The sequence below is a fragment of the Phoenix dactylifera genome, chromosome 4 (genome assembly GCF_051530095.1).
Source record: "Phoenix dactylifera cultivar Ajwa chromosome 4, Ajwa_hap1_PhDact_Kaust_v1.1, whole genome shotgun sequence".
Classification (NCBI taxonomy): Eukaryota; Viridiplantae; Streptophyta; class Magnoliopsida; order Arecales; family Arecaceae; genus Phoenix; species Phoenix dactylifera.
The window spans coordinates 49,005,058-49,016,363 of NC_143193.1; the positions used below are offsets into that span (position 1 = coordinate 49,005,058).

Genomic DNA, 11,306 nt, shown 5'->3' on the forward strand with positions numbered 1-11,306 from the left:
TAATTGCCACCTCATCTGTATTTCTCAAAACTGTTGATTCTGTGCCAAAACCATGGAGTTATATATCTCCTCTAATTTCGGAAACTTAGTCAAAAAACTACTCGCACGGTCCATTGCAGTGCTTCCAGCCGGCAATTGAAAAGAAATATCTGTCAAACCAGTTAGGTCCCGAGCTCTCGCAAAGAAGAGGACCTTAATCTCAATCAACTGGCACGCTTCTGCCTCTACTTTGTCATTTGTTCTCAGGGTTTTTGATCATTTCACTAGTATTATTCGCAGCAGAAGAATCTGGCCACCAAATTTTAAAGAAGCAATGTTCAAGTTGGTGACTTTCTCATGTTCCATTCACGCATGGATTTCTTAAAACCATGTAATAAAATATGAGGGATAGAATACTTCTTTTTTTTTTTTGCTAAGAAGAGCTAGAAGGCTTTAACAGCCAATTATAATAAATAAAAGATTTTAATAATTTTGTTCCTGATTATTCTAATTAGTTGGTTTAGAATTCGAGAAGTCACGCCTTCACCTTTTCAAGTATCCAGGTCTTGGTTCCCTATAGTAAATTCCATCCTTCTTGTATTGAGTCCAGAAGAATTGTATCTTTTTCTTTCTCCGTTACCTTGACATTTGACGAGCTATTCCTTTTTAGTATTTCAGTCTTGGTCCATCCCATCAAATTCAATCCACCTCATATTGAATTCATTTTTAGGTTTGTGTTTGATTTAATGATTATTTAGAACTTCACTTATCTTCATCTTTTTTGGCTGTTGGTTTGTTTTTAAAGAAAGATTACATTTGGTTCTGCTTCAGATTGATTTTTAAATTGGTTCGTTGTTGATGTATTTGTTTTGTTATGCCACATTTAATTTGAACTAGTGATTTTTGGACTTGATGATATTGTTTTCATTTCTACCACAATTTGCTGATCCATTCAATCTTCTCACATTTCTTCTATCTTATAGCTAATTTACGACTATGGAGATTAAAAAGTTTGTATGTTTTCCTTTTTATTCCAATCTTTGCAAATATGTAATATGTAATAGGAATTTGCCTCTTGAAGACTCCATTATAATTTGTTACGCTACTCTTTCCATAATAGTTGAAAAAAAGAAAAAAAAATTATATCTTGCGCATCGTGTGGATCATATACTAGTTTTCATTAATGATAAAGGAAGCTAGTTTTCTTTCTTTTGATAAAGGAAGCCGGTAAGGTTCTAAGCTTTGAATTTCCCAAGCTAGAAATAATTGTTTAAACTGATTTCTATCTGTTTTAAATAGCTTAGCAACTTCTGGTGGATATCAATCACTTCAATTAATAAAATTGCTGAGATTTGTCATCTAAAACTCCCTCCTAATTGTCTAAAAAATGAGAGAGAAAAAAAAAAAGCAAACTGCACACCGGAACAGGCTCCAAATTGTTTTGGCGGGTTTTCGAACCAAATCTGATAGACTAAGATTTCCAACATAATTGATTAGAACTTGGAAGTATTCTCCATTAATGGTGCCAAGGTTACATAACCAAGCAAAAAGCTCAGGAGGGGCGGTAAGCCATTGATGCCTGGTGGATCTCATTCAACATGCTTCTTGTATGTCTTGTAAGTGAATGTTAATGAGAGAAGGATTATTCTACATGACCAGGTTCTTTCTTTGCCTTTCTTTGTGCTATGTTCATAAAACGCTGCAACTTTCTACCTTACAAAGCAAGATCAAGTCTGCGATGACACATGGCACGATGAATGCTATCATAAGCTTCCCATTTTGGAATAAGTGTCTGGCCATCATAAATTTTGCTTGCTCAACACATTATAAGTTTCATTACAAATACAAAATCAATGAGAGAAAGTGTCAAGTTTACGCTTATCTTGTGAAACATTATAACCTCCCTTGGGTTAAGAAAAAAAATATATATTATGACTTGCACACTATCACCTTTTCAAGAAATCTCTACATGAGCATGCAAGAAAACTTCCCTGAATCCCTGCTTGTAATTTGATGCATATTAGATGACTTCTTGATAGTAGAAAATCCAATAAAAATCTTTTCATGATGCTTGGGAAACAGTTTCAAGTAGCAAATCCTCCTATTTTCAAAAAAGAATAAAAGAAAGTCGCATGCCCCCCTTGGAAGCACAAGAACAAGTATCTTTTTGAGCCAAGTACGCAAGAACATTATGATATCAAACTTTTTACAAAGATATAAAGTTGCCACATTTCCTACTTTGAGGGTCATCACAAAAGTTGAGTTACATACTAGCAATCAGCTTGTGTAAATCACGAGCAGCAGGATTCTTTTGCAGTTATTCTTTGTAGCATACATAACTGCTTACACCACCAAAATGGAACCAAAGTTTTGACTATAAAAAAATAGGGAGCAGGTAGCAATTGGATTTCCGTGACATTTTATATACTATATGCTTTTACAGTTAGAAGTAAGCAAATGAACGTTATATGCTATATACTATATGCTTCACCAAATTCCAATGAACGTTAGTTTTCATAATTCCAGATCCCAAGGTCAATGTAAGAATTTAATCGTTGGTTCTGTTATCTTATTCCAACTTTGAAGCAAAACTTCGCACCTAGAAAAGAGACAAAGTCTAATGCTCACCTATAAAGTTTTTATTGATACCAAGAGTAATTTACCGTTATACCAAGAGTTATTTAATATTATAGCAATAGTTATTTAATATTATCAATTGATAGTACCCAGCATGTAGTGCCAATATCTTGTCACAATAGTTCTACAATTATATATGATTTTCTAAGCTAGGGAAGGTATATTTCACCTTAAATTTACTAATTTAATATTATCTTTTAATACATCAACCAATGTATGCATCAAGATTAATAGATGTAAGCTTAATGTCATAACTCAAATATGCTTTTATAATAATCAAAGGGAGCAATACGCCGTCTAGCTTAGAAAGATATCAATCTTTAAACTTCAACCCTTGTGTCTTACGTGTTTCTTATTATACAACAAGAAGGGGAAAAACATGCATGGTTTTATATATTTCAGGGTTCTTTATTGATTTCATTTACTAGATCCTTTGGTAAGTAACTATTTATTTTACATTTGAAATAAAAATATAAACATAATGTTCATGTTTTTTTCTTTTTAGAGGAAATAATAGTTTCAAGTTTATTTTTCAAAATTTCACTCTAGACACCCCACAACACCCCTACTTGAGACTCTTGGATCTCCTCCTTTGGTTTCTACTGTCCAGGGAAGAGTGTGCTTTTGGCTGCTCCTTGATAACTTGTGAATATGTTGTGAATAGGCATTTTGACTTGGATATTTAGCTTAACTTGTTTGATCTCTTTGATCGATGAATCGAAGACAAACTTGGGTAGGCATATCAAATTAAGGAGCTTTAGCATGCCATGTAAACGAATAAGTTAGTATCTTTCACAATATAATGCATCAGAATGCATGAGATTTGTAGTGCATCGACGCAATGCCCATGTGATGCAGATGTGGCTATATATTTCAAATGTCATGATGCATGATGTGCAAGTGACACATTTAAAGTGTCAAATTATTCAGTGATTGGCATACTTGCTCCATCTTTCATTTTTTTTTTCATGGTGTCAACCTGTTTGACTGAAGGTCTTCAGTAATATTATTGCCTCCATATATTAGATTTCAAAATGATGTGCAAGGAATATTGTTTGCCCCTCATGACATTCAATAGTGAGAATTAAGAGGAAGAAATTAATGCAAAAGTCCACTAAGAACAAAACCCTAGACAAGATCCCACGAATCAAGAGTTGTATCGAATTCTTTATCCCAATGCGCATTCCAGAGGAAGCTACATGCCTTCTTTGACCCCTCATTATATTAACCAATTGAGTAGTCTTGCATAGCATAAATCAGACACCTAGCTTAATGGATGGACTCATAAATCTCTTCCACAAAGTAAGATCTTAACAAATATAAACAAAACTTTGGCTATAGACTTCCAATCCATGGATTTTACTATATAAGTCATAGTTGAGTCATTTGATGATCATCCATTCCCTCTTGCCAAGGCCAATGGCATCAAACAAACTTCCCATTTCTTTCCTTCTTCTCTCTTTTTTCTTGTCTAGGATTCATGTCCATGGACACCCTAATTACAGTGATGCCTTGGCCAAATCAATCTTGTTCTTCCAAGGCCAAAGATCAGGGAGTCTCCCCAAGGACCAGAAGATCACATGGCGATCAAACTCCGGGCTTTCTGATGGTTCGGCCGCAAAAGTAATGCACAAACACACAGTCGAAAACCTCGATAACATGTGTTTCTAGTGTGATCACCAACCAAAGACCACTTTCTTGTAGAGTGGGGTATACGCCAATCACCGAGCTAAAAGTTTAGCTGGCACTAGAACCAGATATCTAGACTATTCCATTCCCAATCTTTGATAGTCCACTTCATTTGACCTAATGGTATAGCAGGTTCAACTCCAATATAAGCACATGAAAGTATCAGTTCTAGTGACCTATTTGTTATCCATGTGGTTCTGGAACCCATCCTATATATCTATCCAATTACTAATGATACTTGATACCATGCTAGAGTGGATTGAATGCGCCGAAGTTTCTATAAGATTAGAAATGCTTGAGGAGAATGTGTTACCTAAACACACAATACATGCCATCATCACTTGGGAACTGATCATATGCAGCTAGTTTAGCAATGAAATACAGTAATTCTTATGTAAACTAGAACCAATTTGAGCAATATCAGTCTCGCCGCATGCCCCCTGTAATTCAATACAGAGATTAGCAGCTCTATATATAATTCAAAGGACCCGTATCTTTGGTTGAAGCATATACAAGAACAGCTATATACAACATTTGCATCATGTACAACACTATCTTTGCACGTCTACAAGACTACAACCATTATCAAGTTCCATCGTTCCATAGCACGGCAGCTTAGACTGCTAAGTGAATAAGTGTTTCATGTCTCGGAATTAGCAGTCTTGCATGGCATCACGACATAAGATTACTGCAAATCTAACAAGTCCCTCTTCTTGTAGGTGGATCTAACCGGAGGCTACTACGACGCTGGCGACAATGTCAAGTTTGGCTTCCCCATGGCCTTCACCACCACCATGCTATCATGGAGTGTAATTGAGAATGGTAAGCGCATGAAGATTGAAGTCAACAATGCGAGGGCTGCCATCCGTTGGGCCACCGACTACCTCCTCAAGGCTGCCACCCAGACTCCAGGCAAGCTCTACGTCGGCGTCGGTGACCCAAATGCCGACCACCAGTGCTGGGAGCGGCCTGAGGACATGGACACTCCGAGGACCGTCTACTTGGTTTCAGCAGCCAACCCAGGCTCCGATGTGGCGGCGGAGACTGCCGCAGCATTGGCTGCTTCATCAATTGTGTTCCGGTCGGCTGATCCGAAATACTCAAAGCTACTGCTGTCAGTGGCAAGGAAGGTCATGGATTTTGCTGTGAAGTATCAGGGGAAGTACAGCGATTCGCTTGGAGGTGCTGCATGTCCTTACTACTGCTCATATTCTGGCTATAAGGTATCATGCATGCACCAAATTAAATATCTCTAGCTATAAATCCATACTCCATAATATAACAGCATTCTCTAGAACACATCATCTCCCCACTATTGTCGCCATCCTGATGCCCCTTCTTGAGGCCTCACTTGTCCGTAAAGGAAAGCAGATGATGGACTTATCTTCTAAATTTTTATATGGCGACTTAGCCGGCTGATTTCGTGACAGGATGAGCTACTATGGGGAGCTTCATGGCTATTTAGAGCATCAAATGACATTTCTTACCTCAGCTACCTGAGATCTTTAGGAGCCAACGACAACATCGACATTTTTAGCTGGGATAACAAATTGGCTGGTGCCCGTGTACTTCTATCCAGGGTAACATTAATTACAAAAGAAGTGATTTGATAAGCAGAGCATGATTTAAATACTGTATTTGTTTTGCCGCCTCGTTTAATTAAGTTATGGTCTTTGTTCTTCTCCTTGAGAAGAAAGTAAGACATACTCATCATGAAGTTTTCTCCGCCCTTACCTACACAGAAAACTTTGGTTGACGGAGACAAGTCCTTTGAACCCTTTAGACTGCAGGCTGAGGATTTTATGTGCAAGATTTTACCCAACTCCCCTTCCTCAACAACACAGTACACACCAGGTCAGGAAAATTATATCAAATTATATCTTTACATAAGGACTGAAGTTTTACACAATTATTATAACTTGAAATTGGTGGCTTTGATGCAGGAGGTCTTATATTCAAGCAGAGCTCTGCTAATCTCCAATATGTCACTTCCATTTCTTTCTTACTGAATACTTATGCCAAGTACATGATGTCTTCCAACCACACCTTTAAGTGTGGGAACATTTTGGTCAAACCAAATAACCTGAGAACACTGGCCAAAAGACAGGTAATTCATATCTTCTGCACTTTATAATTGGTTCAAAGTGCAGTGCTTAAGGAGGGAAGATATAAATATAAATTGAAGCTTTCATATTCGTGATAGATGAAGGAGGTGGATGAACGACAATTTCATCCCTGTCAATTTGTCATTAGGCCTCGTAGATCTTAAGAGCAGCCCACATTTTGTGGTTTTCTACCATTAGGAGCTTAACCTCAGTCATGCTAAAATGTCCATCAGTAATAATACTCTAATATTATATAATATTAGTTTGTTAGTGAAGTTTAGATTATAGGATTATGAGGTTTTTTGCTATAATAAAATTTCTGACCTAGATACCACCAAATTACAATTTCAGGTGGACTACATTCTGGGTGAAAACCCTCTAAATATGTCCTACATGGTGGGCTTCGGTACACGGTTTCCACAGAGGATACACCACAGAGGCTCTTCTTTGCCCTCCTTGGCTAGCCACCCCAGTGCCATTGGATGCCAAGCTGGTTTTCAGTACTACAAGTCCAGCAACCCTAACCCTAACATCTTAACAGGTGCCGTTGTTGGCGGTCCTGATCAAAATGATGCCTTTCCAGATGATCGAACGGACTACAGCCACTCGGAGCCGGCTACATACATAAATGCCCCTCTTATTGGTTCTCTCGCTTTCTTGGTTGGAAGCTATGATAGTTAGAAAAAAGGTGTAGCACTCTATGCATGGATGATTGCACTATGTTAAAATTAACAAAGTTTATGGGCTTGCTCATAAATTTAAATGTAATCTTCGAATAAATTGTCACTTTTAATATTCCTTGAAATTATAAAGAAATGGATCTGAAATTTGTGTTATGTGACCAGTTTAATTTTGGTACTTGGTTAGGCATCTATGTTTTGCCATTTTTGGTGAAACTATAAATCCCCTCCGATAATGAGCTGCACCTCTGTTCACTCATTGCTACCCATATATATATATATGGTTATCCCAGAATTAGCAGCATCAGTTAGGACTCAGGACCCCATTTTCTCCTGGTTAGCTGCTGTTTAGGTTTTTCTAGCTTAGAGACCAACAGGACTTCGCATGCAAATAACTGACTTGCAACCTCATCACCTTTTCCCTTTTGCTTTAAGTTACCAAGGGGAATATTAGAACATATGATTGCAATTTGATGAGAAAAATGGGACTGGAGAAGGCTCTGGTTCTCGGGATTTTGGTTGCCTTTTTTGCAGTAATTGGTATTTTGGGCCACCCTGACTACGAGGATGCTCTTTCGAAGTCCCTCGTTTTCTTCGAGGGCCAGTGTTCAGGAAAGTTTCTACCTAGACAGAACTTGAAGCGCCTGTTTGGATATTCCTGCAGGAACCGGGCCACGATTCATTTTTTTCATAGTTGCTTTCTACAATTTATTTTTCAAATTTTTCTCATCATATAAACTGATAGGATATAGGTGGGTATCAGATGGAACACTCTGCACTTCTTAGCATGCTAAAGTTTGGAGGTGTAATTAAATGTTCGGGCACGAAGTTTGGGAGTGCAAATTGATTTTGCTGATTAAGATCTTGTCAAACTTCTGATAAGTTTGATGCCATCAAATTGGATGTTCATGGAATAGGAAATATTGGTTAAACAGACATAGGCCTAAGTAGGTTGAAATGAACTGAAACAGGTAGGGGATCACTAGTCTTAAGGAAAATCTTGAGACAGGCCTAGCCTAAGAGTACGAGAAGCCAACAGAGCCAAGTTGGTCTGAACGAAAGGTTTATAAGCTCATGCCTAGTTGTGCATAGTCTATATCAAACTTATCTCCATATGATGTTATATAGATAGAAAGGGCGCTCACCTACAAGGATAAAATTTCTAGTGAATTGAAGATAGTAACTGCCTAGGGCTTTTCGGGACTTGTTGTTTTCTGATTTTGTTGAATGTTTTTACATTAAAGTCAAGTTGGTCTGAACCATAGTATACTGTACCGATCGGTACCAGTCGGTACCGGACGTACCGTATCCGTACCGATGGGTACCGGTATCGGTGCGCCAATGTCGGTACGCCTGGTGTACCACATACCGTACCGTATTGACACTCGATACGTCTATACTAGTGCGGCAACGGTACGGGGTTCGGTACCGGTATGGCGAACCTTGGGACTCTGAACGAAAGGTTTATAAGCTCATGCCTAGCTTTGCAGAGTCTATATCAAACTTAGCTCCGCATGATGTTATATAGATAGAAAGGGCACTCACCTACAAGGGAAAAAAAATAAAAATAAAAATAAAAAACAGAAAAAAGAGACAGAATTTAAAGCTAGACAAATAGGGATTAAGAAAAAGAGTTGAATAGCTTGTTAAGAAAAATGGCTCGAATTAACAGATCCAAATGATTAAGGATAATCAGCAATGTGTTTCAGAACTGCTATGAGCTCCTAATCTTTATTATCCAACAACCACCTACATGAAATTAACTGAAAATTTTATCCTCTTTCTACCTCTTTTTCTTTAAAAAAATTCTTACTTATACTCCTGTACCTGTAGGTGATATTCGATTAACATCAGATGGAGTCTCCTCTATCTGGTCATTCCATATTAAAGCTATCTGTGCACCATAATCAAGCATATAGATAAGTCACACTGTATCTACCTGTTAAGATGAGCAGATCCAATTAAACTGGATCCTGGAGTATCCAAACTAAAAGAACTTCCCAGGCTCACTATCTAAAGCACTATTTTCAGAAAGTAGTTTAAAATGTAGCATAGGAAATTATGATGGAAGAAATTGCCAAACAAAGAGTTCGGGGTCCTCTGCACAATGATATGTCAAGACATTGACTTTGTGCATATGAAGAACACAAGCATTTGATCCTTTCAAGTTATACTTACCCAAAATCCAAAATTACGCATTTCAACTATTAAGAATTCAAATTCCCAATTCAAGAATTCATGTCAGCAATCAAACCTACCTAGAGCAATTTCACAGAAGCACAAGAAATAAATGATCTTATTCGTCAGACATCCAAATTGAAATATCAAATTCAAAGTATCACCCATAAAATTGTACACGAAAACAGGTTTAAAGATAGAAATCTTACAGAACCAAAGAATCTGAAAAGCAAAGATGAAAGGGAGAGGGAAGAAAAAAAAACATAGTGCAGCAACCAAAAATAGGCAGCAGCTACTCCCCACCCTTGGACAGGGGGAACCACAACAAGTGAGGGGAAATACAAAAGACCCCACTCCTGTCACCACTTGTATCATACATCAAATCAACGAAAGAATTCAATTAGATAGAAAAACTTTAAGAATATCAAATTCATAATCCAACTACCATAATCAAGAAAATAACGCTCCGATATTTCCAATCTATATCTGTTCAACATTCAATGCTGTATAATAACACCAAATAACATCAGGAAGAGAAAAAAAGATAGCTATACAAACATATAATCTTGATTCAAGAATTTTTTATACTAAGAATAAACTAAATGCATTTAAATTACACGAATGCATGGATCAAGCCTGCACAAGCACACTAAGTATATAATCCTTATTAATTCAACTCCCAAATTCCAATACAAGAAGAGAAAAGATTATCATTGCCAAATCCATGATCTAGAATTAAAACCAAAACATACATAAAGAGAAAGAGATCTCGCTGATCACCCACGATAGCAGGGTCCTTCTAAGCATCCGAAACCAAGGGGGTGGCGCAATCGAAGCCGCACCGGCACCGGGGGCACTCCTCGAAGTTGGACAAGGGGAAGGAGGCCGAGAGCGGGCCAACATAGAAGTTGAGCTCATCGCCACTCCTCACGACCTCATTGATGCCGAACCACAAGAACAACACCTTCACGCTGATCCCATTCAAGTCCTTAAGCGTGCCCGATTTCACCGTGCCGGTTATCTTCCTCTTGTACCTCAACAGATAGCTCCCGGTGACCTTAAACTCGCAGTCCCCGCTGAGATAGACCTCAAAGGTGCCATCTTTACTCATTAGGTAGCTCTGTACTCCCTGTGGGAGGATTCCTCTGGGGAAATTGAATCTCTCGAGGAGCTCGTAGGCGGTGGGGGCGTCCGAGAGCTTGGTTTCGGCGAAGGCTAGGGAGAGGAAGAGGAGCAAGAGAAACGCTAGAAGGGTTCTGGACGTGGGAGCAGCTGGGAGGTGGGAATTTGAGGAGAAGGTCATGGTGGCTCGGAGTGGGATGGGATGGTGGGAATGGAGAAGAGAATGTATCAAAAAGATTGGATCTTTTTTTACGTGGAGGTGCTGGGGTTATGGAAAAGGAGGCAATGGGGGATTTGATGGGCTTTGGAGGCTTGCTAAATTCGTAGTTGTTTCCAAAAGATCATGGCTTTCCAAAAGAGTTCAGAAAGAGAGAGAGAGAGAGAGAATCTGGTTTTAGACTTTTCCAGGATTGGTTCGAGAAGAGCGAGACCGGCTAGGGAGAGAAAGAGAGAGGGGATATTCCAGGAATAGATGCTTTGCCTTTATTAATGTTAAAAAGAGATTTCTACACTATCATATGTTTGGTGATTAGAGATTTGGAACTTGGGACTTTTTGCGACTATTGAGTCAGGGCTCATGTTCTATTATAAATTTTTTTTTAACATAAATATGCTTCTAAAAATTTAAATATATGTAAATATTTTTTTAAAATTTGTATTTATTTATATATCTTATAAAATACTATTTTTCACAAACACTTTCTCTAACACTATTAATAAAAACTATATTATTTTAATTAAAAATAAAATAAAATTTTGAAATTATTTTTTCATTTTTTTTTTGTATATCTACGGATTAAGAATATTTTAATAATTTTAATTTGAAATTGTTAATTTTTTAACGGTGTTAGATGGTGTGGATACATATGCAAAAATAAGAATAAAAAAGAATAGAACAGCAAAATAAATATTTATG

The 11,306-nt window shown here is 37.7% G+C and overlaps 2 protein-coding genes across 2 annotated transcripts; one reads left to right on the top strand and one right to left on the bottom strand.

The window, feature by feature from the left end:
- The first annotated feature begins 3,975 nt into the window (after positions 1–3,975).
- LOC103696030 (endoglucanase 3-like) lies at positions 3,976–7,246 on the top strand. The gene is made up of 6 exons (XM_017840350.5): positions 3,976–4,239; positions 5,025–5,528; positions 5,736–5,885; positions 6,048–6,159; positions 6,249–6,412; positions 6,762–7,246. Exons 1-6 carry the CDS (start codon positions 4,006–4,008, stop codon positions 7,089–7,091), a joined length of 1,494 nt encoding a protein of 497 aa, XP_017695839.4. The 5' UTR covers positions 3,976–4,005; the 3' UTR covers positions 7,092–7,246.
- A 2,648-nt stretch (positions 7,247–9,894) lies between these two features.
- On the bottom strand, positions 9,895–10,918 carry LOC103696024 (uncharacterized protein At5g01610-like). Its single transcript, XM_008777512.6, has one exon. It carries the CDS (start codon positions 10,569–10,571, stop codon positions 10,068–10,070), a length of 504 nt encoding a protein of 167 aa, XP_008775734.2. The 5' UTR covers positions 10,572–10,918; the 3' UTR covers positions 9,895–10,067.
- Positions 10,919–11,306: the final 388 nt, after the last annotated feature.

Coding starts and splice junctions, on each gene's coding strand:
- LOC103696030 (XM_017840350.5), top strand. CDS start 4,006: ATGATCATCCATTCCCTCTTGCCAAGGCCAATGGCATCAAACAAACTT. Junction 5,886..6,047: donor CCCGTGTACTTCTATCCAGG/GTAACATTAATT, acceptor TTACCTACACAG/AAAACTTTGGTTGACGGAGA. Junction 6,413..6,761: donor GAACACTGGCCAAAAGACAG/GTAATTCATATC, acceptor TTACAATTTCAG/GTGGACTACATTCTGGGTGA.
- LOC103696024 (XM_008777512.6), bottom strand. CDS start 10,571: ATGACCTTCTCCTCAAATTCCCACCTCCCAGCTGCTCCCACGTCCAGA.